The 22538-nt window shown below is 48.6% G+C and overlaps 1 protein-coding gene across 2 annotated transcripts in view; it reads left to right on the forward strand.

Moving 5' to 3' along the window:
* The window catches only part of brinp1 (bone morphogenetic protein/retinoic acid inducible neural-specific 1), a 111993-nt gene extending 94847 nt beyond the window's left edge, over nucleotides 1-17146 (forward strand). For both annotated transcript variants that reach the window (XM_035392432.1, XM_035392431.1), the window contains exons 6-8: nucleotides 5588-5824; nucleotides 10764-10986; nucleotides 15102-17146. In XM_035392432.1, coding sequence (XP_035248323.1) covers nucleotides 5588-5824; nucleotides 10764-10986; nucleotides 15102-16242 — 1601 coding nt within the window. In that variant the 3' untranslated portion in view covers nucleotides 16243-17146. The remainder of the gene's footprint in view (nucleotides 1-5587; nucleotides 5825-10763; nucleotides 10987-15101) is intronic.
* The last annotated feature ends 5392 nt before the right edge of the window (nucleotides 17147-22538 follow it).

A 22538-nucleotide genomic window follows, 5' to 3' on the forward strand; every position in this document is an offset into this window, starting at 1 on the left:
TGCGTGTGTATTCGTGCTTATGTGTGTGTGTTTTAGTTTGTGTTTGTTTTTACATGTGTGAGGTGTGTGTGTGAGTTTTAGTTTGTTTTTATGTGTGTGTGTGTGTGTGGGGGGGGGGGGGGGGGTTAGTTAGTGTTTTATGTTTGTTTTTAGCTGTCTACGTGTGTGTGTGTGTGTGTGTGCGACCCTGTGTACAATTTAAACCAGATTTAGCAGGCGACACACATTGCATTTCACAGCCGGCTAATGCAGGCAGCCCTGGTGTGTCGTGGCTCTTTGCTCGAACAGAAGACCCCGTGACCGACTGCAAAGGCCTTTCCCCGCCAGCCTCATCAGAACAGTGTGAAATAAGAGCGCGAGACGTGGTGAAGTGCCGTTATTATCTGGGCCGGGCGTAGCACCAGCCCCCAAGCTCCGCCCCCTCCATTACCTGCTCCCCGCCCCGTCCCCTAAAGGTCACGGGGAGTACCAGCCACTCGCCGCCCCGAATCATCTGTCCGCGCAGGAGAGACGCTAACGCTAACGGGCTTTGGGGACTTCTAAAGGCATGCGAGGGAGGGAGGGAGGGAGAGAGAGAGAGAGCTTTGGGGGGGAGAGAGAGAGAGCTTTAGGGGAGAGAGAGAGAGAGAGAGAGATCTTTCAGTGGCTCCCTTTAAAACAGCTGATACTCTCAGAGTTGGGAGAGGCACCGGCATTGACCAGATAAAGCCCGTCGTTAGACAGCGCCGGTCGAGCGCCTGTCTGGAGAAAGGGCCAGAGGACCCTCCGGCCCGGCCAGACCAGAGCCGAACCACTGAGCCTCTCCGCAGCAGGCTGTGTGCTTTCACTGCACTGACACCAAAGCCTTCAGAGTCATCCTGTGAACAGCGGTGCTGCACTGTGACTGCAACTGCACTTACAGCGTGATGTCACAGCTTCTGACACTGGGGCAAAGTCATTATTATTATTAACGGTTTAACACACTGAATACGTACTAAAGAATTTGCTTCCATGTTTAGAGTACCCCTTCGGTACTTTTACGATGCATAGACACATGAGTACACACTCAGATAAACGCACAATCCAGCACTGTAACAAAAGACAGCCATGCATGTGTATGTATACAGTACGCACGTACATACATCAATACATATATGCATACATGCATAAATATATACTACAGAAAGCACACTGTATATATTTTCTGCGTGGATATACACTACGGTGTATATGGATACATCAGAGAGAGAGAGAGAAAGAGAGAGAAAGAGGAGGGGAAAGAGAGAGAGGAGAGGGAGAAGAGAGAGTTCCTCTATTTGTGTAAGTCTTTCCTTCTCCTGTGTGTACATGACTGTAGCCTTGGTGTAATTCAGAGTCCCACGCAGGCAGCGGGCTTTATCTCGTCAGTGCGTTAAGGGCTGATTATTTTGTGACTTTGCGGGCGCGCGTCGGGCGATTAGCACTCGGCCAAATCAAAACGGAATCGAAGCTTACGAGGCGTGGCGCGGAGTTACGGCGCGCGGCGTCGGGACGGGCTCGGCGAAGGCCCGCCCCTCGCCCCGTTCTCCGCGGCCGTTTAAAAACGGAAAACTGGGCCCGGGCTCGGAACCTTCTGCTGCCTCTGAGGTTCTGGATGTGTTGGGTTGAATTGGGCTTGGGCTCGGAACCTTCTGCTGCCTCTGAGGTTCTGGATGTGTTGGGTTGAATTGGGCTTGGGCTCGGAACCTTCTGCTGCCTCTGAGGTTCTGGATGTGTTGGGTTGAATTGGGCTTGGGCTCGGAACCTTCTGCTGCCTCTGAGGTTCTGGATGTGTTGGGTGAATTGGGCTTGGGCTCGGAACCTCCTGCTGCCTCTGAGGTTTTGGATGTGTTGGGTGAATTGGGCCCGGGCTCGGAACCTCCTGCTGCCTCTGAGGTTCTGGATGTGTTGGGTGAATTGGGCCCGGGCTCGGAACCTCCTGCTGCCTCTGAGGTTCTGGATGTGTTGGGTGAATTGGGCCCGGGCTCGGCGTCGGCTCTGAACCGGGCCGCTAGCGCCGACGCCGTTAGCGAGGCGCGGCGATCCGTGAACCCGCCATCTGGATTTCTCCCCACAAATCACATTAAGGCTTCAGGCCCAGGAATACATCAGGCTAAATGAGTACTGGCTCGGGGGGGAGGAGTGGGGGGGGGGGGTGCGCAGACAGCCCGATGGAGAAAAATGTCTACGCAATCTCGCGGTCAGAAATGACCCGTCTCCTCCTCCTCTTCCTCCTCCTCCTCCTCCTCTTTGGCGGGAATGTACGCCGCCCGGCCGTAAGCAGCGTGCTCCGGCACGCGGGGGCGTGTCGGCTAGGCCCCGCCCCGCGTTTCCCCGGGTTACAGACAGACGGAGGGAGGGCAGGGCATTGCACACACTACAGCACACCTGCTGGGTCAAATACATATTTGTTTTGGATTAAAATTATTTTCTATGCTTTACTGACCTCGTCTGGCGCATTGTAACCAATGAAATGCTCTCAAAAAGTACAAAACCCCGCCTTCTGGTCATGTTGGCGGGCTCCATTACACCAGACATGGTCAATAGAGCGCAGAAAAGTATTTGAATCCAAAACGAATGCGTACTTGACTCCGGTCTGCACAACCGACACTTCTGAACGCAGTGAGGATCGCGGTCAGGAGATTCGCGGCTCCTCGATCCGCCGTTATTTATTTATGGTTTTTTTTTTTTTTCCCGGACTCTGTCCGTGGTACGCTAACGAGCTCATATTTTCGGTCGTCTGTCTGCCGTGTTGTGTAGGGGTGTCCAATCGCTTTGGAGTCGATTGTCTTCAATTAGTTAAATGCAGATTGAGAATAATACCCTTCAAAGCGCTGATGTGCAGCAAACATGAACTGTTCTGGTTAATCAGATAACAAATAGCATGCTATGGTTTCACTACATTCGAGAATACAGAGAAAACAAAAGGTTGGGGTATATAATAATAATAATATTAATAATAATAATAATAATAATAATAATAATGTACCCCATATTATTATTATTATTATTAGTATACATTTGATCAATTGATCAGCTCAATTGATCAGCGCTGGGCTGAACTGTAGACATGATCAGACTGGATATAAACTCTATGCTTCGTACAACTGGCTTACAGAGAGTGGAGGTATGGCTGGTGATGTCATTCCCTCAGATATACGCTTCTTGCTGCTGTTTGAGATATGGCTTTCAGAAAGAGTTTTCGGGAAAAAAAAGATGTTTTCAGGAATAAGTCAGAAAATGCTTTCAGACGTGGAGGCAGTCGGTTTGGACGCTGGGCGGCTGTGCCACTCTCGCTCGTAATGGTTTGATCAAAAGACGGGTGTGAAGAGCACAAAGCAGGGAACGTTCTGTGTCAGCCTTAAAACAGAGAGGTCCCGTTTCAGTTCCTCTTCTGGGCTGAACAGGGTCCCTGTCTGTGTCCCTCTCTCTCTCTGTTTCCTTTGTTTTCAGAAGATAGAAGCAGATGAAAATCTGTCAAATGTGCACACACAACACGTACACAGGACAATGACTCACACAGAGAGATACACGCATGCATACGCTCGCACACGTACACATACACACTCATGTGCACACACACAAACATACAGACACACACGCACATACACACAGACACATGCACACACACAGACACACATGCGAGCACACACAAACATACAGACACACAGACACATGCACACACACAGACACACATGCACACACACAAACATACAGACACACACACAGACACATGCACACACACAGACACACATGCGAGCACACACAAACATACAAACAGACACACACACCCACACACACACACAAACATACACACAGACACATGCACACACACACACAAGTATGCACCCAGAACGCACGCACGCACTGAGACACAACACATACATACACACACATAAACACACACACACGTTTGCACACCATACGTGCATATATACACACAGCAACACACATAATCACAGATTCTCTCTCTCTCTCTCTCTCCCCCTCTCTCGCTCTCATGAGTAACTGTAGTGTTAAATAAAGCAAAACACAAGATGGCAGGGCACATCAATCATTGTTCAATGTGTCATTATGCAGCTGAATTACTGAGGAGAAAGACAACTGAAAGTCAGGTTAAACAGAGGTGAGCTTTGTCCGTCCTGGCACTTAACAAACAAAGTCACAAACTGACAGCACCCCCAACATACGTGATATTGAGTACATCTTAACAAATATCATCTCTTTGGCAAAGGGGGGTGTTTTGAAAGTCAAAAGAGTCAAGAGTAATTTGAGTCATATGTTGAAATGGTTTTTTCGCATTAACAAGTTTTTTTTTTTTAAAAGACAAGCTCTCATTTTGTAGCAATAAACCATTTCATAAGTCAACACATGAGTCTATGTATTCCTAATGACTCATAATAATCATTATAACAGCATGTATCTCTACATCAGCTTTCTAAGAAACACAAGATAATAATATCCTGTCTGCTGTTTACAAAAATGAAAAGAAAGTGAAGTGACCTATCATGAATTCTCTGAAAGGAAGATGAACTGCCCACGTGTGTCCTTTACTGAGAAACCGAAAGCTATTGATCTACAGAAGCCTGAGAAGGACACACAGGGCGGGCTGGTTTGTTCCAAGCAGGGGGAGGTGTTTAATATGAGCAGCCTGGATACACAGAAGGGTTCTTAATACGGGGGGGGGGGGGGGGTTCTGGTACTGGAGCCAATCCCAGCAGACATTGGGTGATAGGCTGGAAAAGTCACCAATCCATCTGCAGGACACACACGCCATTCATTCGCACATTCATATCCCAAGGACAATTTAGACTCTCCCCCTAACCTAACCTGCATGTCTTTGGACTGGGGGAGGAAACCGGAGTACCCGGAGGAAACCCACAAGAGGAGAACATGCAAACTCCTCACAGAAAGACCTTAGGCCGGGATTTTAACAGGGATTTGCTGTGGCCTCTTGCTGTGAGGCGACAGCACTACCCACTGCACCACCATGCCACCCCTCCTAGCGCTGCTACCTGTGTGCTTTATTGGCCAGCAGCAGTAGCATTGTTTTAGTTTCGTCACACCGCTCCTACAGATGCAAGTTCATTGGCCGCTGAGATTTTAAGCACAACCAATTAAATACCACAGCTGCCCTCCAATTGTTGACCTTTGTGCACCTTATCTAAGAAAAATCTAACAACTTAACAAAAGCATCTGGAGGTATTTCACAAAGCAGGATTACTGAGTTAACTGGATAACTGCATTGAGTAAAACCCATGTTCCAGATCTGGCAGGTTTCCGGGTTTTACACTGAAAATCTGATATACTACATAAAAGCTGAAATAAATCTGTCTCCTAGCTATTATTTTGAAATGACCACTTATGGAAATAAAGTAGATACCCTAATTGACTTAACACAGGGAATGTATGGTAAAATGACATGTGTGGAGTTATGTGAAAAATTGAATTTGAATGTCTTTAGCCTAGGTGTATGTAAACGTATGGCCTCAACTGTGTCAAGCTAACTCTGTAATCCTGCTTCATGAAACAGGGTCCTGTTCATTCAAGACTCAAACTTTGTTTCTATTTTTTTCTTCTTCTGTTGCAGGTCTTCAGGTGATTTTCCCAGAGTACCTGCAGGAGAAGTTCGTCCAATCAGCTCTCAGCTACATCATGTGCAATGGCGAGGGGGAGTACGTGTGCCGCGACAGCCAGTGCATCTGCCAGTGCGCCGACGAGTTCCCACAATGCAACTGTCCCATCACCGACATCCAGATCATGGAGAACACGCTCCTGGGAATGGCTGAGTCCTGGGCGGCCTCATACAAGGACTTTGAGAACTCAGGTGAGATACAGACTGACCCGAGATCAGTGGTTAAAAACAGGCCCCAGGCTTGTAAAGTCAAGTCAATCTTGTAAAGTCAAGTCAATCTTTATCATCCCAACCTGAAATATGGGCACCGGCTGACTTGAGATCAGTGGTTAAAAACAGGCCCCAGACTTGGAAGGTCAAGTCAATCTTTATCATCCCGGAGGGAAATTTATAGCACAGACAGGTTCAATAAAACATATAAAACCGTAACAACGTTAAGGGACGCATGATGACATGAGATTCGCCTCTCACATCATACGGCAACATGTGTTATCTCACTAGTGAGAGAGATAGAAAGGTCGTTTGCAAGGCAGCTAACTAGTGAGAGAGAGGTATGTGGGATCGCTAGCTAGGTAGCTAGTGAGAGAGATAGAAAGGTCGTTTGCAAGGCAGCTAACTAGTGAGAGAGAGATATGAGGGATCGCTAGCTAGGTAGCTAGTATGAGGTGCACTCTAGAGTGTTTGCTAGCGATGTGTCTAACTAGTGAGAGAGATAGAGAGATATATGGCCAGCGAGATAGCAGGAACAGATGTCCTGACATAACTATAGAAAGTACAGGCGACTATATGTGGTTATATGGCAAATATATGTCTTTGATGATGCCGTTATTTCTCTTCAATAATATTTAACTGCACGAGACCACTAAGAGGATACAACTGGAAGCATCTGCCCCACCCACAGCCTAGTATACTTGAGCAACCCACCAACCGAGTTGCTCGCTGTGTGAACGCAGTGTTAAGAGAAGCCATGGCCTTCTCTCCACGGTCCCGCCCTGCCCCAAAAAAGATCCAGAACATTCCACAGTGACCGCAAGACATCAGAGGTTACGGTTATTAACACAACCCCACCCCCCCCCCACCCCCCCACTGTCGGCACGGTTACGGCGGTCCCTCCTAAAGCCGCATTATCAAACGGCGCTTTATTTAAACAGCTGTGTGTAATCGCGATAAGCGGCGATTCGGCCGCGGTGGGGCACGCCGCACGCTCTAAATCCACACGCCGCCATCTCAGTCAAAGGACGCCATTGTTTTACGGTGGCCCTCGTATAAAGCCTGAACGCTGGAATCTGTGAGCCAATCGGCAGTAAAGTGGGGATGAATTATTCAGCCCCCCCCCCCCCCGGCCCCCCCCCCGGCCCGCCGTCTGTTTGAGCGGGAGGCTCTGGCAGTAAATCGCGGCCCGTCGCTGTTCACACCCCGCCAGGTTTCACTCCTCAGGCTCAGAGCGCCGGGCTTCATTTCCAGCTCACCGCCGCGAACGGGAAAGAGCAGAGCGTGCGTGCAGAACACACCCACGCATATACACACACACACACACACACACTTACAACACACACACACACACCCACGCATACAACACACACACACACACGCTTACAACACACACACACACACTTACAACACACACACCCACGCATACACACACACACGCTTACAACACACACACACACACGCTTACAACACACACACACACTTACAACACACACACATACACTTAGAACACACACACACACACTTACAACACACACACACACGCTTACAACACACACACACACACACACACACACGCATACACACACACACACTTACAGCACACACATACACACACACACACGCTTACAACACACACGCACACACACGCACATGCTTACAGCACACACATACACACACGCTTACAGCTCACACATACACGCACACACGCACACACACACACACGCACGCGCTTACAGCACACACATACACGCACACACACGCTTACAGCTCACACATACACACACGCTTACAACACACACATACACGCACATGCTTACAGTACACGCATACACACACGCTTACTACACACACATACACACACACGCACAAACACACACATACACACACGCACAAACACACACACACACAGACACACTTACAACACACACATACACACACATACACATACGTGCACGCACATACACACACACACACGCACACACATACAAGCAGATACACACACAAACACACACACAAGCACACATGCGCACTAACACACACATGCACGCACACACACGCACGCATACACACACACCCAGGCACACGGACACACACACAGACACATCCACAGACACACACTCCCACATGCACACATACACATGGACACACACAGACACGCATTCAGACACACACACACACACATACACACAAACACACACTCATACACACACATGCACACACATCACACATGCACGTGCGCACATGTACACATGCACACACATGTAGGCACGTGCACACACATACACACACACACAGACCAACATTCAGATGCACACACACACACACTACCTTGAGGAAGACACAGTTGAAGGAGGGGTTGAAGCAGTAAGTGATTACATAGCGTTCATTCAGCAGTTACAGTGATTCACGATTCATAAAAACAGTGTGTCCCCCCTTAAAATCTCAGCGAAATGAATTGGGACTTGTTCAGCAGCATCCGTGCGTGCGCCAAGTTAATATCAAGAGCATTTGGACGGCGCTTCGCCTCCAAAAAAAAAAAAAAAAAAGCCTTTTAATTATACACTTATATAACGGGCGGGTTCTGCCAACGAAATCCCTCTCTTTTCACACCAACATCAGCTCGTTCCCAGAGATAATCGGGAGTCTGAATAAACACAATTTCTGGATTTGCCGTCTGACACAAACAGTCACATCCTCCAGCCTCCAGCTGATCCGATCGGAATACACAAACAGAGGAGAGAAGACCGAGGTCCTCTCCCGAGGAATCTCAGTATCAGTCCAGCACGCCCCGGTTCCCTTATACATTATTAACATTTCATAAGAGCCTAAATAAAAGAATAAAAGAGGCCCGGCTATATATAACAGAGGACACACAGATTGCGTTGAGGCTCCTCAAGGTCACAGAAATATTTCTGCCACCAGACAATTTCTAAATGGACCGGCTGTACAGTAACCCCCCGCCAACCCCCCTCCCCCCTCCCCCCTCCCCCCCCCAGCATGCGCTGTCTTACAGCTGCAAAAGAGAGACAGTGGAGAGCTGGCGTTGTCAGACCTCTGAAGATGACCTCACAGCTGATTGAGGCCTGTGATTGGCTGGGATCGGTACCACATCCACGGGAGCGAAAATTTAATCTTCAAACTATGAAACGGTGGCGGGTGCGTGTTTGTGTGCGCGCACACCTGCCCAAGTGTGTGTGCATGTTTGTGTGTGTGTGCAATTTGTGCAATTGGTGTGATTCATTTGATATAAAATAAGCCTGTTTGGGTCGGTTCGAAGTGTCGCAATCCCGGTAAGGATTTAGATGGAATTGGAGGACGCAGTTGATCCGTCCGTGGTGAGGTCTGTAGACCAATCAGAGAGCTAGCTCTCTCCCTGGACACGCCTCCCAGTCCCAGAAACTGACGTTGGGAGCCGACCGCCTGCTTTTCACGTCTCCCTGAAGCGGGATGCTGAAACCGACCTGACGATCGGTCGCCACGGGAACCTCGCCATTCGTGGGCGGGATTTGGGCGGGTCACGTCCAAACGAAGTCCCTTTGGGGAGGGGACAGGGGATTGGACAGGCGCGGCTTACTAACAACACTTATAACTGGTCAAAATTCCTCATGTTTTCGCATCTATATTCACTACGCAGTGTCCTGCTATTGCGTCATCGGCGTGCTAATCGTCTTTCTAGAGAGTTCTTTGACTCATCAGCTAGCTAACCGTTCCTTCATTTTTGTCGCACCACCACAATCACGGTATGAATCATGCGAACGTGCTCTTTCATATTTCTATAACCAGAGTAAACACAAAATAGTAAAAATAAATAAATATATATATATAAAAAAACAGATAAATGAATAAATAAATAGGTCACAATTTGTCTCTCTTTGCTCTGACTTTCATTAGCGTTGGCTACCCTGGAGCGACGCTCGAATAAGAAGTTTTAGGGCACCGTTTTCCGTTTTCACACACTTCCCGTGTGGCACGTCTCTCCGCGTTAGCTGTCGCAGGAAACGCAGAAATAGCGCGCGCGCGGGACGGGTCACGTGACTTAACGGATGCGGCGCACACGTGCCTGGGCGTGTGGGTTTGGATCCCGCCCCCCCCGGGTACACTAAGCCGTGTCACATTTGGCTTAATGTACAAGAACACCCCCGTCCCCCGTCCCCCCCTACCCCCCGGACCTGCCGCCACCCTGTCACAGCACCATTACCCACAATCCATTTCTGTAAATGGATACGGGCTATGCCCGTTGCCAGACAGAGAGGAAGTGAGAGATATTTTGCAGGTCTTTGGTGTGATTCAGACAGGGATTATATCCTCAGCCACCTGAGGCCTAGGATACAAGGATGCGCACAGCACTAGTGTAGACCAGTAAAACTGTGACCTTATAAACAGTCTCCCTCTCTCTCTGTTTTCTCTTTCTCTCTCCCTCTCTCCCTCTGTCTCCCCCTCTCTCCCACGTTCTCTGTCGCTCTTTCTCCCTCTGTCTGTCTCTCTCTTTGTTTACCTCTCTTTTTCTCTCTCGATCTCCCTTGCCCTCTGTCTGTCTCTGTCTATCTCTTCCTCTCTCTCCTTCTCTCCCCATTTCTTTCTCTCCCTCTCTCCCCCCTCTCCCCCACCCTCCCTCCCCCTCTCCCCCTCCCTTCCACCCTCCCTCTCCTTCTCTCCCCCTCCCTTCACCTCCCCCTCCCCCTCCCTCTCTCCCCCTCTCTCCGCCTCCCTCCCCCCTTCCTCCCTCTCTCTCCCTCCCTCTCCCTCCCTTCCCCCCTCCCTCCCCATCTCCCCCTCCCACCCTCCCTCCCCATCTCCCCCTCTCCCCCTCCCTTCACCTCCCCCTCCCCCCTCCCTCTCTCCCCCTCTCTCCGCCTCCCTCTCCCCTTCCTCCCTCTCCCTCCCTTCCCCCATCCCTCCCCATCTCCCCCTCCCTCAGATGAGTTTAAGTCGTTCCTGAAGAGGCTGCCCTCCACCCACTTCCTGCCGGTGAGCAGCGTGCACCTGCTGTGGGGCGGGGACTGGGACCTGCAGGCCCGGTACCGGCTACTCCAGAGCTCCCTGGAGGCCCAGCGGCTCAAGATGCAGCGCACCGCCCGCAAGCTGTTCGGCCTCAGCATCCGCTGCCACCACAACCCCAACCACCAGATGCCCCGGGAGAGGTGGGGCCCCGCCTCTCACTCCCACCTCCACACATTACATTGTGTTACATTACATTACATTGTGTTACATTACATTACATTGTGTTACATTACATTATGTTACATTACATTACATTGTGTTGCATTACGTTATGTTACATTACATTACATTGTGTTGCATTACGTTATGTTACATTACATTACATTGTGTTGCATTACATTACATTGTGTTGCATTACGTTATGTTACATTACATTACATTGTGTTGCATTACGTTACATTGTGTTGCATTACGTTATGTTACATTACATTACATTGTGTTGCATTACATTATGTTACATTACATTACATTGTGTTGCATTACATTACATTACATTGTGTTGCATTAAGTTATGTTACATTACATTACATGGCGTTACATTACACTGTGTTACATTAGCGGGGCTTTCGGGCGCCGCCGCGGCCGGCACTCTGTCGGAGAGAAGAGCCGGGGCCGCCGGGCAGCGGAGGACGTCGCGGCTCTGACTGTAGCGGCCGAGGCGCCAGCTCTCCTTTCCCGTCCTGCGCGGCAGAGCTCTTTCACGGGCGCGCGGTTCAGCTTTGTGCACTTTCAGATGCTTCAGCGGCGTCTAAATTAGCCTCTTTCCCCTCAGCATGGCTAACAGCTAGCCGCCGGTACTTCCTGTTCTGCCGGAGGTTTTCGTTTCCTATTCCAAACCGTTTTGCGGTCGACGATAAAAGGATGAAGTCCCAGGTTCTGAGGGTGGAAGGAGATCAGCGTGAGCCAGAGAAACCTTTCGGATCCCGGGCCACCCAGGCACATTCCCCGCACGTGTTAAATAAAGCTAAATATCGTTTTTGATTTTATTTCGCGGAAGACAGGCGAGTGTGATCGTCGAAGCCGCACGTCGCAGTGTAAACAGGGGCTTATCTCCATTTCGGAACGCGGAGCGATTTCGGGACGGGATTAAACGACAAACACTGCGAATCAAACCTGAGGAATATGCAGAATTTACTCTGAAGAACCTCCGTCCCAGAAAAATAAAAAGCAGCCAGTCCCTTTCAGTGTTTACTTTTCATTCTTAAGCTATTGATTCTCAAATGTCAAATAAGCAAGATTAAAAATAAAAACCGCTTTCGTAGTGTCAGTTTAGTGGCTAGATCTTTAGAAGATTATAGTTTTTTTTTTATCATTTATTTGCATGGAGGTCTTCCACAAGGTAGCCATGTCAGCAAAGTGGCAGGAAGTTATTGCAGATTGCAGGGAGACCAGAAGCTCAGTATTTGAACGGTGGTCAAAGGGGAAGATTGCAAAATCATAAGTCATGTCACTGACATTTTATTTTCTTTATCACAAATCATTAGTGTACTATGTTATATCCAGATCATGATGACCCATCCATCCATCCATTATCTATACCCACTTATTGCAGGGCACACACACCATTGACTCACACACTCATACCTATTGGCTATTTAGAGTCTCCAGTTAGCCTAACCTGCATGTCTTTGGACTGTGGGAGGAAACAGGAGTACCCGGAGGAAACCGACACAAACACGGGGAGAACATGCAAACTCCACACAGAAAGGCCCCAAGCCGAGGTTCGAACCCACGACTTTCTGCAGTTCTCTAGGTGCAGCAAACGTGATTTGTCAGCGTGGCCTTCTTGTATGCCAAGAACGCTTCACTGCTCTACATTACATTTTTATTCAGTAGCAGGCCCTCTTACTCGGAGTGGCTCGCAATTTCGGTGAAAAGTAAAAGTACATTCTCCCGATTAATGTGAAAAATAGTGCCAGACATCTCAAACGACATTGCCATTGACTGACTTGTAAAGAGTCTCTCTTTAAAAACGAGAGTCAAGACGCAGCATCGCTAAAGCATTCTGAATATACACAAATTACACACGATTGGCGTTTTACACACTTGCCAGTAGTCCTCTCTGTGTAAGAGCCTCCCTGTATAGAGAGTTTCTGACATCACACCACTACACTGTCATGACCCGGCCTAAACAGTACTTATGAAAGGAAGTCGAGGAGGCGCGTTTTGGACGAAATGAATTTGCACCAGTCGCTAACCAAAACTCGGTGCCCCACCTTTTTGAATTAAAACATGCAGCCGACTGCTGGTGGAAATTAAGCCTCAAACTTAGCTGGGCTCATCGGTCGACAGTAGCAACCGGCGAACGGCGGGTGGCGTGAGCTGTGTTAACCCGTGTGCGGAGCTGTTTGGAGTTTCTAAAAAAACATTTGTTTCAACCACGTCAGCCACTCATTGTAAACGTGATCGTCAGGCCACCAGCTGGCAGGGATACAGATACAGTAGGCATCTCCCTTTGCATATTAGGAACGTGATGTCAGCGTGTCCCAAGATGGATATGAGTTCTCCGTAGTTTATGCTGAAACGGTAATCACATCCACATTAACAGCGAAGTCCATTTCCTCTTCTCAAAATGAAAACGGTTATAGATTCTCGTGTTTTCGGGCCGTAAATTGCATTACAGTGGAAAAGAAATATGTATATGTGCTAAATAAATAAATGAATCTGTCGCGCCATCGACCACGTACGCATATTAATCCCTCAGACGTGCCGGCGGATAGAGCTGGAGATTCGAGGAACGGTGACATTCCTCTTTTTCCGAAAGGACGGTTATTCGCGATGACGTACGCTGACGGGGCGCGGCGGCAAATCTACAGCGGGGTGTCTCGCTACGCGAGCCGCGGACCGCGCAGCGTTTCGCCAGAACAAACAGCATTTACTTCCCCCCATTTCCATCTCATTCCCTCCGGCGGAACACAGAGGCAGACGCTTGTTTTTCTGGGGGGGGAGGGGGGGAGGGGGGGGGGGGGGCGAAAGCACCTGCTAGTCGCGTCACACGCGCTGTTCTCCTGACTCGCACCGAGAAAGTCGTTTCCGTGATAAAACCCTCCCGGAGATCGACGTCTGGCGGATCAAATGAAACAGCACCGGTTGAGGGAGAGGTGACGGACGTGTAAAACGATACAAAAAAAAACATCGTCTGATTTATTTTCTTCTCAGGAAGTAACCTGACTCAATGGCATCCTACTAAAGTGGCCATTGTAGTCAAAGCATTCGTCAAAGCAAATACGTCTGAAAGATGGCGAAATACACTTTTATGATATTTAACGTGGAAAACAGCACCGCATTCAGATCCTATTTTGTCTAAATCTGTTTAGTCCCCGGAATAATATTCCTGTTCCTTTCCATATTTTCTGTCCCACTGTTTTACGACTTTGCTTAATGCAGCGATGACCTCATTTAATCATTGTTCGTGTCAGGGTGCGACGCGGAAGGACGAAAGTAAAGCAATATTTGATATTTAATACAGGGCAGCGAAATGTTCTGTATTTGTGGTTAAACAGGTTTTCCCAAAACCGCCTTGGCATTTAGGGGCTAAGATAAATGTTGCTTTTGAACAGTGTTAACAGCGTTATGCGCTGAAATTACATGAACGTTAACATTAACAGAAACGCAGCCTTGCCCGACCGCACATTATGTAAATAGTACTCTGAACTGAATTATTCTGCAATCGACATGCCACCCGCTGGATTAGATCAGAGCAGGGGTGGCGGGGAGGCGATATTTTTCCGTCGTGATTGACAGCTTTAACATAGCGGAGAAGCGAAGTAGAAAGGCCGTATTTAATTACCCATCAGAAGCCAGCGTCTCGGTTGTCAGGAAAACGAGCCGCTCCCGGAGCTGATCGAGCGTTGATTTGTAGCCCCTTGATCCCGCTCCGATCTCGCCGACAGGAAGTCGTCCGGCCGGTCCGTGTCAGGTCGGGCCTCGGCCGATCCTCTCTCTGGTTCGGAAGATCGCGACCCGTCCCACCAACCCCCTCCCGGCTGACCAAACGTCAGGCCTGCCGAGCTTACAGGAGAGGGCGCAGGCAGTGAAGACGGGGTTTAGCGGGTTCGAGCGGAGGATAATGCGCTGTGGAAAGCCGACGGCTCAGGGTCGCATTATCTTTCGTTCGGCGGAACGGATTGCGACGAAAGCGCCGTGACGCGGTCGTTTAGCCTGATCCCCCGGAACCACAGGGCCGCGCGAGTCGCCAGACCCGCCGCCGCTAACGCCGTCTCCGGTGTGTTCTTTTCTTTCTCTTCCCGTCCAGGTCCGTGCTGCAGTGGCTGAACCGGGTCCAGTCCTTCCTGTACTGCAACGAGAACGGGTTCTGGGGCACCTTCCTGGAGAGCCAGCGGACGTGCGTGTGCCACACGGGCGTCAGCCTGTGCCAGCGGCCCGTGCCCTGCGTCATCGGCGGCAACAACAGCTGCGCCATGTGCAGCCTGGCCAACATCTCGCAGTGCGGCTCCTGCAACAAGGGCTTCAAGCTGTACCGGGGGCGCTGCGAGCCGCAGAACGTGGACTCGGAGCGCAGCGAGCAGTTCCTCAGCTTCGAGACCGACCTGGACTTCCAGGACCTGGAGCTCAAGTACCTGCTGCAGAAGATGGACTCCCGCCTCTACGTCCACACCACCTTCATCAGCAACGAGATCCGCCTGGAGACCTTCTTCGACCCCCGCTGGCGGAAGAGGATGTCGCTGACCCTCAAGAGCAACAAGAACCGCATGGACTACCTGCACATGGTCATCGGGCTCTCCATGAAGATCTGCCAGATGCGCAACAGCAGCGTGGACCCCATGTTCTTCGTCTACGTCAACCCCTTCAGCGGCAGCCACTCGGAGGGCTGGAGCATGCCCTTCGGCGAGCACGGCTACCCCCGCTGGGAGAAGGTCCGCCTGCAGAGCTCCCAGTGCTTCAACTGGACCCTCCTGCTGGGCAACCGCTGGAAGACCTTCTTCGAGACGGTGCACATCTACCTGCGGAGCCGCGCCAAGGTGCCCAGCACCCTGCGCAACGACACGGGCCAGGGCCCCGTGGACCTGTCGGACCCCAGCAAGCGGCAGATCTACATCAAGATCTCGGACGTGCAGGTGTTCGGCTACAGCCTCCGCTTCAACGCCGACCTGCTGCGGAGCGCCGTGCAGCAGGTCAACCAGTCGTACACGCAGGGGACGCAGTTCTACTCCTCCTCCTCGGTCATGCTCCTCCTCCTGGACATCCGGGAGCGGATAAACCGCCTGGCCCCGCCCGTGGCCCCCGGCAAGCCGCGGCTGGACCTGTTCTCCTGCATGCTCAAGCACCGGCTCAAGCTCAACAACAGCGAGATGATCCGCGTCAACCACGCCCTGGACATGTACAACACGGAGATCCTCAAGCAGTCCGACCACCTGACCACCAAGCTCTGCTGAGGACTCGCTAGACGAAACGCACTAAACGAAAAAAAATAAACGAACGAAGGAATGAACAAAAAAAAATCTAAAATTCTATTAAATGAAACGGAAAAACGTTTGGAGAAAAACAGAAACTTTCCTTTATATTTATTTCTTCTTTCTTTTGGACATTTTTTTTGTTCTACTTTTTTGATGTAATATTGAAAACTTTGTAAATGTAATTGTTAAACAGAGAAAAAAAAAGCTTAAAGGGAAAAAGAAAGAGCGTTTTAGTTTGGAGAAGGATGGAGATGAACTTTAAAAAACCATTTAACAAGACTGTACCATATTTGTCAAAAGCATGTCTGTCGTTTCCTAAAAGAACATAAAGAAAGGAAAAAAAAAAACATCTGGAGACTGAGGCCTTGACTTTACTCTGAGGGAACCGTGGGACATCAAAACTGCCATTCTTAACTTTAAAAAAACATTTTTAAATGACCTTTATTTTAACAAAATGGCATTTTGTCTATGTGCAGAATGGGTGACAAATGTATGTATCGTTTAAAACAAACGTTTTATTAAGAATATACGGATAAATAATGTCCCGGTCGGTATTGCTTTATCTACATGGCTTGGCGCAAGGAGTCTCTCCTAGCACAGTCTCAAGCAGAGACCGATTAGCATCGCAGTTGCACACAGTTCAACACAAAAGCCACTCGCTCCCTTTTCACGGAACAGGACACAAAAGCCAGCCCAGCTGCGCCGCATTGTTTGTTTTTTTTTTTGAAAACGCGGAAGTCGTCCGCTTTTTCCCCCCCCCCCTTTATTTTAATCCGCTCGGCGATTAGCGGCGTTTGTTTTGCGGACGAATCGCGGGTCGAACGAGCGGGTTTCACCGCGAGCGGGTCACCGCCAGTCCACAGCTGGCGAAACGAACGGTGAACAAAAAATATAGGACGAAAAAAAATCAGTCCGCGTTTTTTTTTTTTTTTTTTTTTTTGCTTCGCGGGGCTCATTCGATGCCGGGCGTGCCGCCGCGGTCCGGAGACGAACAGCCGACGCCATTTCGCACGGCTTAGCGACAGAGCGCGGCCCCGGGACCGCCGACGCGTCGAGCTCGCCGGCGTCGAACATCGATCGTTCGCCAGCGTCCGCGTGCTTCCCGGGGGGCGAACGCGAAACACGAAAGCCCGCGCGCATTGTTCCCTGTGAAAAACGTACCGAACACGAGACTGCTTTTTCCCTTCTTCTTTTTTTTTTTTCACGTTGCGACTTGCATCTATTATGGATGAGAGAGGAGGGAAAAAAAGTGTAAAGAAATAGCGTATACTTACCGTGCTTAGGATTAAGACATACTACCGTAAAAGCCATCGCAGTCCCATTAGCCCGGAGGGAGCGTGCGTTGTATGTCACGCGCCCGCGTCGAAGTGCCGGGTTTTTCAAACGACTTCCGTCTGGGATCCCGCTCGCGTGGGGCGCGCGCGCGCGAAGCTTTAAGTGCCGATTGGCTCGCGGCCGCCCCGCGCGGGTTCGAAACGACGTTGCCTTAGCGCGCGGTTCGGCTGCCGCTGGGACTCGGAAGTTCTGCAGTCAGGCGCGACTGCATGCTCGTGGGTTTTGTAGTCTTTTTCTGTCAGGGGAACTCATCCTAAAGTGGAACTCATCCGAAAATCCTTTCTAAATCCAGAAGTCCTGAAAAATTCCAACAGTGGTGACGTAATTATTATTATAACTATTATTATGATCATTATTATTATTATTATTATTATTATTATTATTATTATTATTATATGATTAAGTGCCTGTTAATTATCCCTTTAACCTGCTGTTTTGTGGAGAGTTCCAGGAGATTGGCTTGAATGTTTTAGGACGCACACACGACTGACCCAGATAGAAGCTCGATCACAGAGGCCCCGTCTATTCCTCCCGGTCTTTCCTGTTCCTCAGAATAAAGAATGCTCCGGAAACAGTCTCCGCCCATGTCTAAATAGTTTTCTGTCCGAGCTGGGGATGGGTGGGGGGGGTGGGGGGGTGTGCCTGGGGGGTCTGAAACCTCCCCTCGAACCGCGCTCGTCCGCGCGTCCGAAAGGGAATCGTTTGGAAAGAGCCGAGCGTGAGACTGGCGGCGACTCAACGTCATTTCGCCTGATGTACATTTGTGTGTGTAAATAAGTTATGTTGTCTTGATGTACCTGCACCATAAAAAGTCTGTACTTAAAAAAGTATTATGAATGGAGGAAGAAAGCTAAGCTAGGAGCAGAGTGGGATTCGTTTGACAGGATTCGGTTTGGGATGTGAGGGGCTGTATTCGGTTTGGGATGTGAGAGGCTGTATTCGGTTTGGGATGTGAGAGGCTGTATTCGGTTTGGGATGTGAGAGGCTGTATTCTAGCACAGCACCTGTAGTGTGCCACCCGGCCTTTTGCACATTGCGTTGGCCTCTCTGGCCACTTCCTGTCCGTGTTAGGAGTTCCGTGCTGCGCTGCTTTATTGAGTTTTATTTTGTTTGTTTTATTGGCTAAAAGCATTTAGAACACCGCCTATGTCTTCAGTTCTCCTTATCTGTAGTGTTCTCTGTTCTCACCTCTGAGGAACATATTATCATTATTATTACTATGATTATTATGATTATTATTATTAAAATGCAGGTGTCTTCAGTATGGACATATTCTGTATGTGGGAGACAAACCCAAGAAATTAGATGTTATATGATGAAATGCAGAATTTGTTTTATTTTTATAAGCTACTGAAACACTTTACATGACTAGTGTTCTAAACCATGCCTGTGAGTCTTGAACTTGCTCTGCTTTCCTGTTTGCTGAGTTTACTACCAAGCAGAGTCTTAGAACAAAAGGAAAAACTTAAAACCATAAAAACGTTTTTTCCTCAAATATCTCTCTTCCCTCTATCGGACACCACCATTTATTAATTAAAATTGATTTGATTTGTGGGTTTCAACATGCTGTTTTATGGTTCAGAGCAGTGGTTCTTTGTTTTTATGGAACTCTTAACTCTAAACCTTATCGACTGAAGGTTTTAGCGTACCATGTAAAACCGTAAGATTGCATATTCTAAATGCACAAGCCCTTACTTTTATTTATCAATGGGATGTGAATGCCATTTGTTTGAATACATTCTGAAAAAGACCAGCACCAGCTAGCTACATATGACTGATTTAATTTTCTTCAAATTTGATCGCTAGTGGTCCACAGCCCATAGTTTTGCGAACCCTTGTTTTAGAAATGGATTTAAATTAAAAATAAATGGAAACAAACATTTGTATAGCGCTCCTATGGATTTTCAGTTACAAGAGTACTGCATTGTTTGCATTTCACTCAGTTTTTGGAGTGAGATTATGGCCATACAAAATTCAGGTTTTGTGCAGTTTTTTTTTTTTTTTTGGTGTCGTCACGTCATTTACGGTTGTGTTTCTCCCTGAACTGTATTGGAAATCCTCTAAGTTAACAGTCTTTAACAGGGAGAATGGGCTCCAATTCGAATGTCCATTTTTGATGAGTTAACCTTTCCTTCCTATGATTGCAGAACTCACATTGGCGTGTACAAATCAACAAAGGCAACATGCAATTAAGCAAATTCCTCAAGGTTAAGGACAAATCGTATTGTATTTAGACTGAATAGGCCTAGGTTGTAAGCATGTACATGAACTATAAAGTACACATAAAACCAATCATTTTTGACCACAACATTTTGTACGCTGTCCACACAAACACCCAAATACACACACACACACACACACACACACACTCGGATACATTCAGCTGATGCTATGGCAACTGGTACTTCTGTTTGTGTCATTTTCTTTTGCTGTTCTGCTGAATCCATTATCGTAGCTTTCTTCAAATGAATGTGTGATATAATAATCAATCAATTTCACATTAAAAGGCTATATTTACTAAGAAAAATCTTATGTTTGTGTGTGCCGGGTTGAAGTTTAGAGCAGGGAAGGGGGGAGGTGGGAGGGAAAGTGATTTGAGTGGACTTTGAAGTTTTAATGTTTCTGTCTGATACAGAGGCCACATACCCTGCTCAGCTCTAATCATACAAGGCTGTGATTTCACAAGAGTCTGAGGATGCTGTTTTCCCTTACACACACACACACACACACACAGTCCCGTACTGCTGTCCTTATGAGGACTTCCCATTGACTACATTCATTCCGTAACCTCTAACCCTAGCCCTAACCACTACATGCCTGACCTTATCCCTAACCTTAACCTAATTGTAACCCTAACTCTAACCCTAAGTCCTAACCATAACCCTAAAACAGCCTCTTGACCTTGTGGGGACCAGCAAAAGGTCCCCACAAAGATACATTTTCCTCATCTTTCTATCCTTAGGGGACATTTGGTTCCCACAAAGATAGTATTACAAGTTCACACACACGCACACTGTCTATTGCCTTTTGTTCTCTTGTCTCTTAACTGGAAATTCCTGGTCACACTCTGGCTGTGCCCATTACTGTGAAGTCCTCTATAAATGCGGAGAGATTGCAGACCAGCGGACGGCCGCCCCCGCGTCTCTGCCCCCCTCCATCCGCTAGCCGAGCTGCGCAGTCGCTGTGCTGGGAGATGAGTGCTTATCTGGTGCAAGTAGAGCACAGGTCCCCACATGACCAGTGGGGGTCGCTGTTGCACGATGAGTAGGCTGTTCCCTGCTCTGGAAGATTACTTGTGGTGCATCCCAGGGAACACAAAACATTTTCACAGTGTTGCTGCCATGTAGTGGCAATGTTATTACGTTGACAAAACATTCCGGTAACATTGCGAGAACATTAAATTTTTGCGTTAGCTGAGTTATCTGGTGCAATCACACGGCAGTTCCCCACATGACCAGAGGTGTCACTGTTGCACAATGAGCAGACTGTTCACAGCCGACTGAAATGCTCTCCCCCAGAGCAACGCTGCATTATTTTGTGTTGGGTCTAGTTAAAATTTCATTTTTAACCCAGCGGCAAGGAAAACCACTCACAGCGGAATTTGTGTTGCTAAACGTACTAAAACTACAATGGCAAATAAACTACCAAAGAAATGACATATTTGTCTGAGGATAGAACTTTCTAATCATTGAATAAGACATTTTACGTTGTTTATCCCCTTTGAAGAGTATCTAAGATTTGTTATTCTTGAGAGCTCTGAATTATGACAAATACAGACTAATTTGGGTCTACGCTTCCTGTTCTGAACTTTCAAAGCCAAACGAGTGGAAAATTAAAAAGTAAACGAATAACCGACTCAAAAGAAATGGAGATGTCTTGCTTGCGTGTGCATTCCGCCCGTGTGCTGTGCCAAACCTGAATCCTGTCAGGTGCAAATAAAAACATATTACAGATTTGCGTTTGACGGAAAGACCTTCTGCCTTTGTATCGTAACGGCAGTACGATTTAAGGAAAATGAGTGACGTTAAACGAAACGCATCCGTCTCTGTGAATACGAATGTGTTCTTAATGACTTGCCTGGTGAAATAAAGGTGAAATAAAAGTGAGGTCTATCGGGGGACAAAGTGATTGAAAGGCGGCGAGAAGGAGAACGGTGCGCACGTCCCAGAGTGCACGGTTAGAGCGGTCGTTAAGAAGGTGCGGACAGAAGGCGGAGCGCACCACCCAATCACCGCCGAGATCAGGTCGCGTCTCTAAAACCGGGGCCTCGGGCGAAGACGAAACAGCCGCAAGACCTTAGCGCGACTCCGAGAAAGAGCCGCGGGCTTCGTTCGGCTGCCCGCAGCGAAGGGCGCCGAACATTTAGCCAATCGAGACGTCTCTGTTCGTTAGCTTTAACGATTTGTTTACCGCGGCGGTTCACTTTGACGCCGCGAAGCAGGCTGCGCGGATCAGAGACGCTCATTCATATTTAAAACTGCCGTGACTTAACGCTCGGAGGCAGCAGAACGCGAAAGCTGCTCAACGCGGCGAGTGCTTTCTCCGGGACCGCCCGCAGTACGGGATTCCTGACATTGGGCGTGGATTATGACAGATTCCTCACTTAAGTCTAATCCGTTGATACAACCGTGTGTCTGCTGTAATAAGTCAGCCCAGCTTCTGGCCTGCCTCACACGGCTAGTGCCTACACCACAGGAGGCCTGAACCCCACCTTTTTGAGGCTAAAAGTTACGTTCTTTCCCCTACAATTCCCAGAGGGGAAAGGTGGAGCAGCACGGTCTTCTTCCTGAGTAAACGAAAGCTTGGCTCAGCTGTATACACACAGGGCAGATGGACTTTGGACTAAGTCATGCTGGTGCCCAGGCCAGCGACCCGTACAGATGCCGGAGGGAAACATAGGTACCCAGCATGCATCACTCCTACTGTTAGTTTGTAATTAA

Source organism: Anguilla anguilla, chromosome 14, assembly GCF_013347855.1.
Source record: "Anguilla anguilla isolate fAngAng1 chromosome 14, fAngAng1.pri, whole genome shotgun sequence".
Taxonomy (NCBI): Eukaryota; Metazoa; Chordata; class Actinopteri; order Anguilliformes; family Anguillidae; genus Anguilla; species Anguilla anguilla.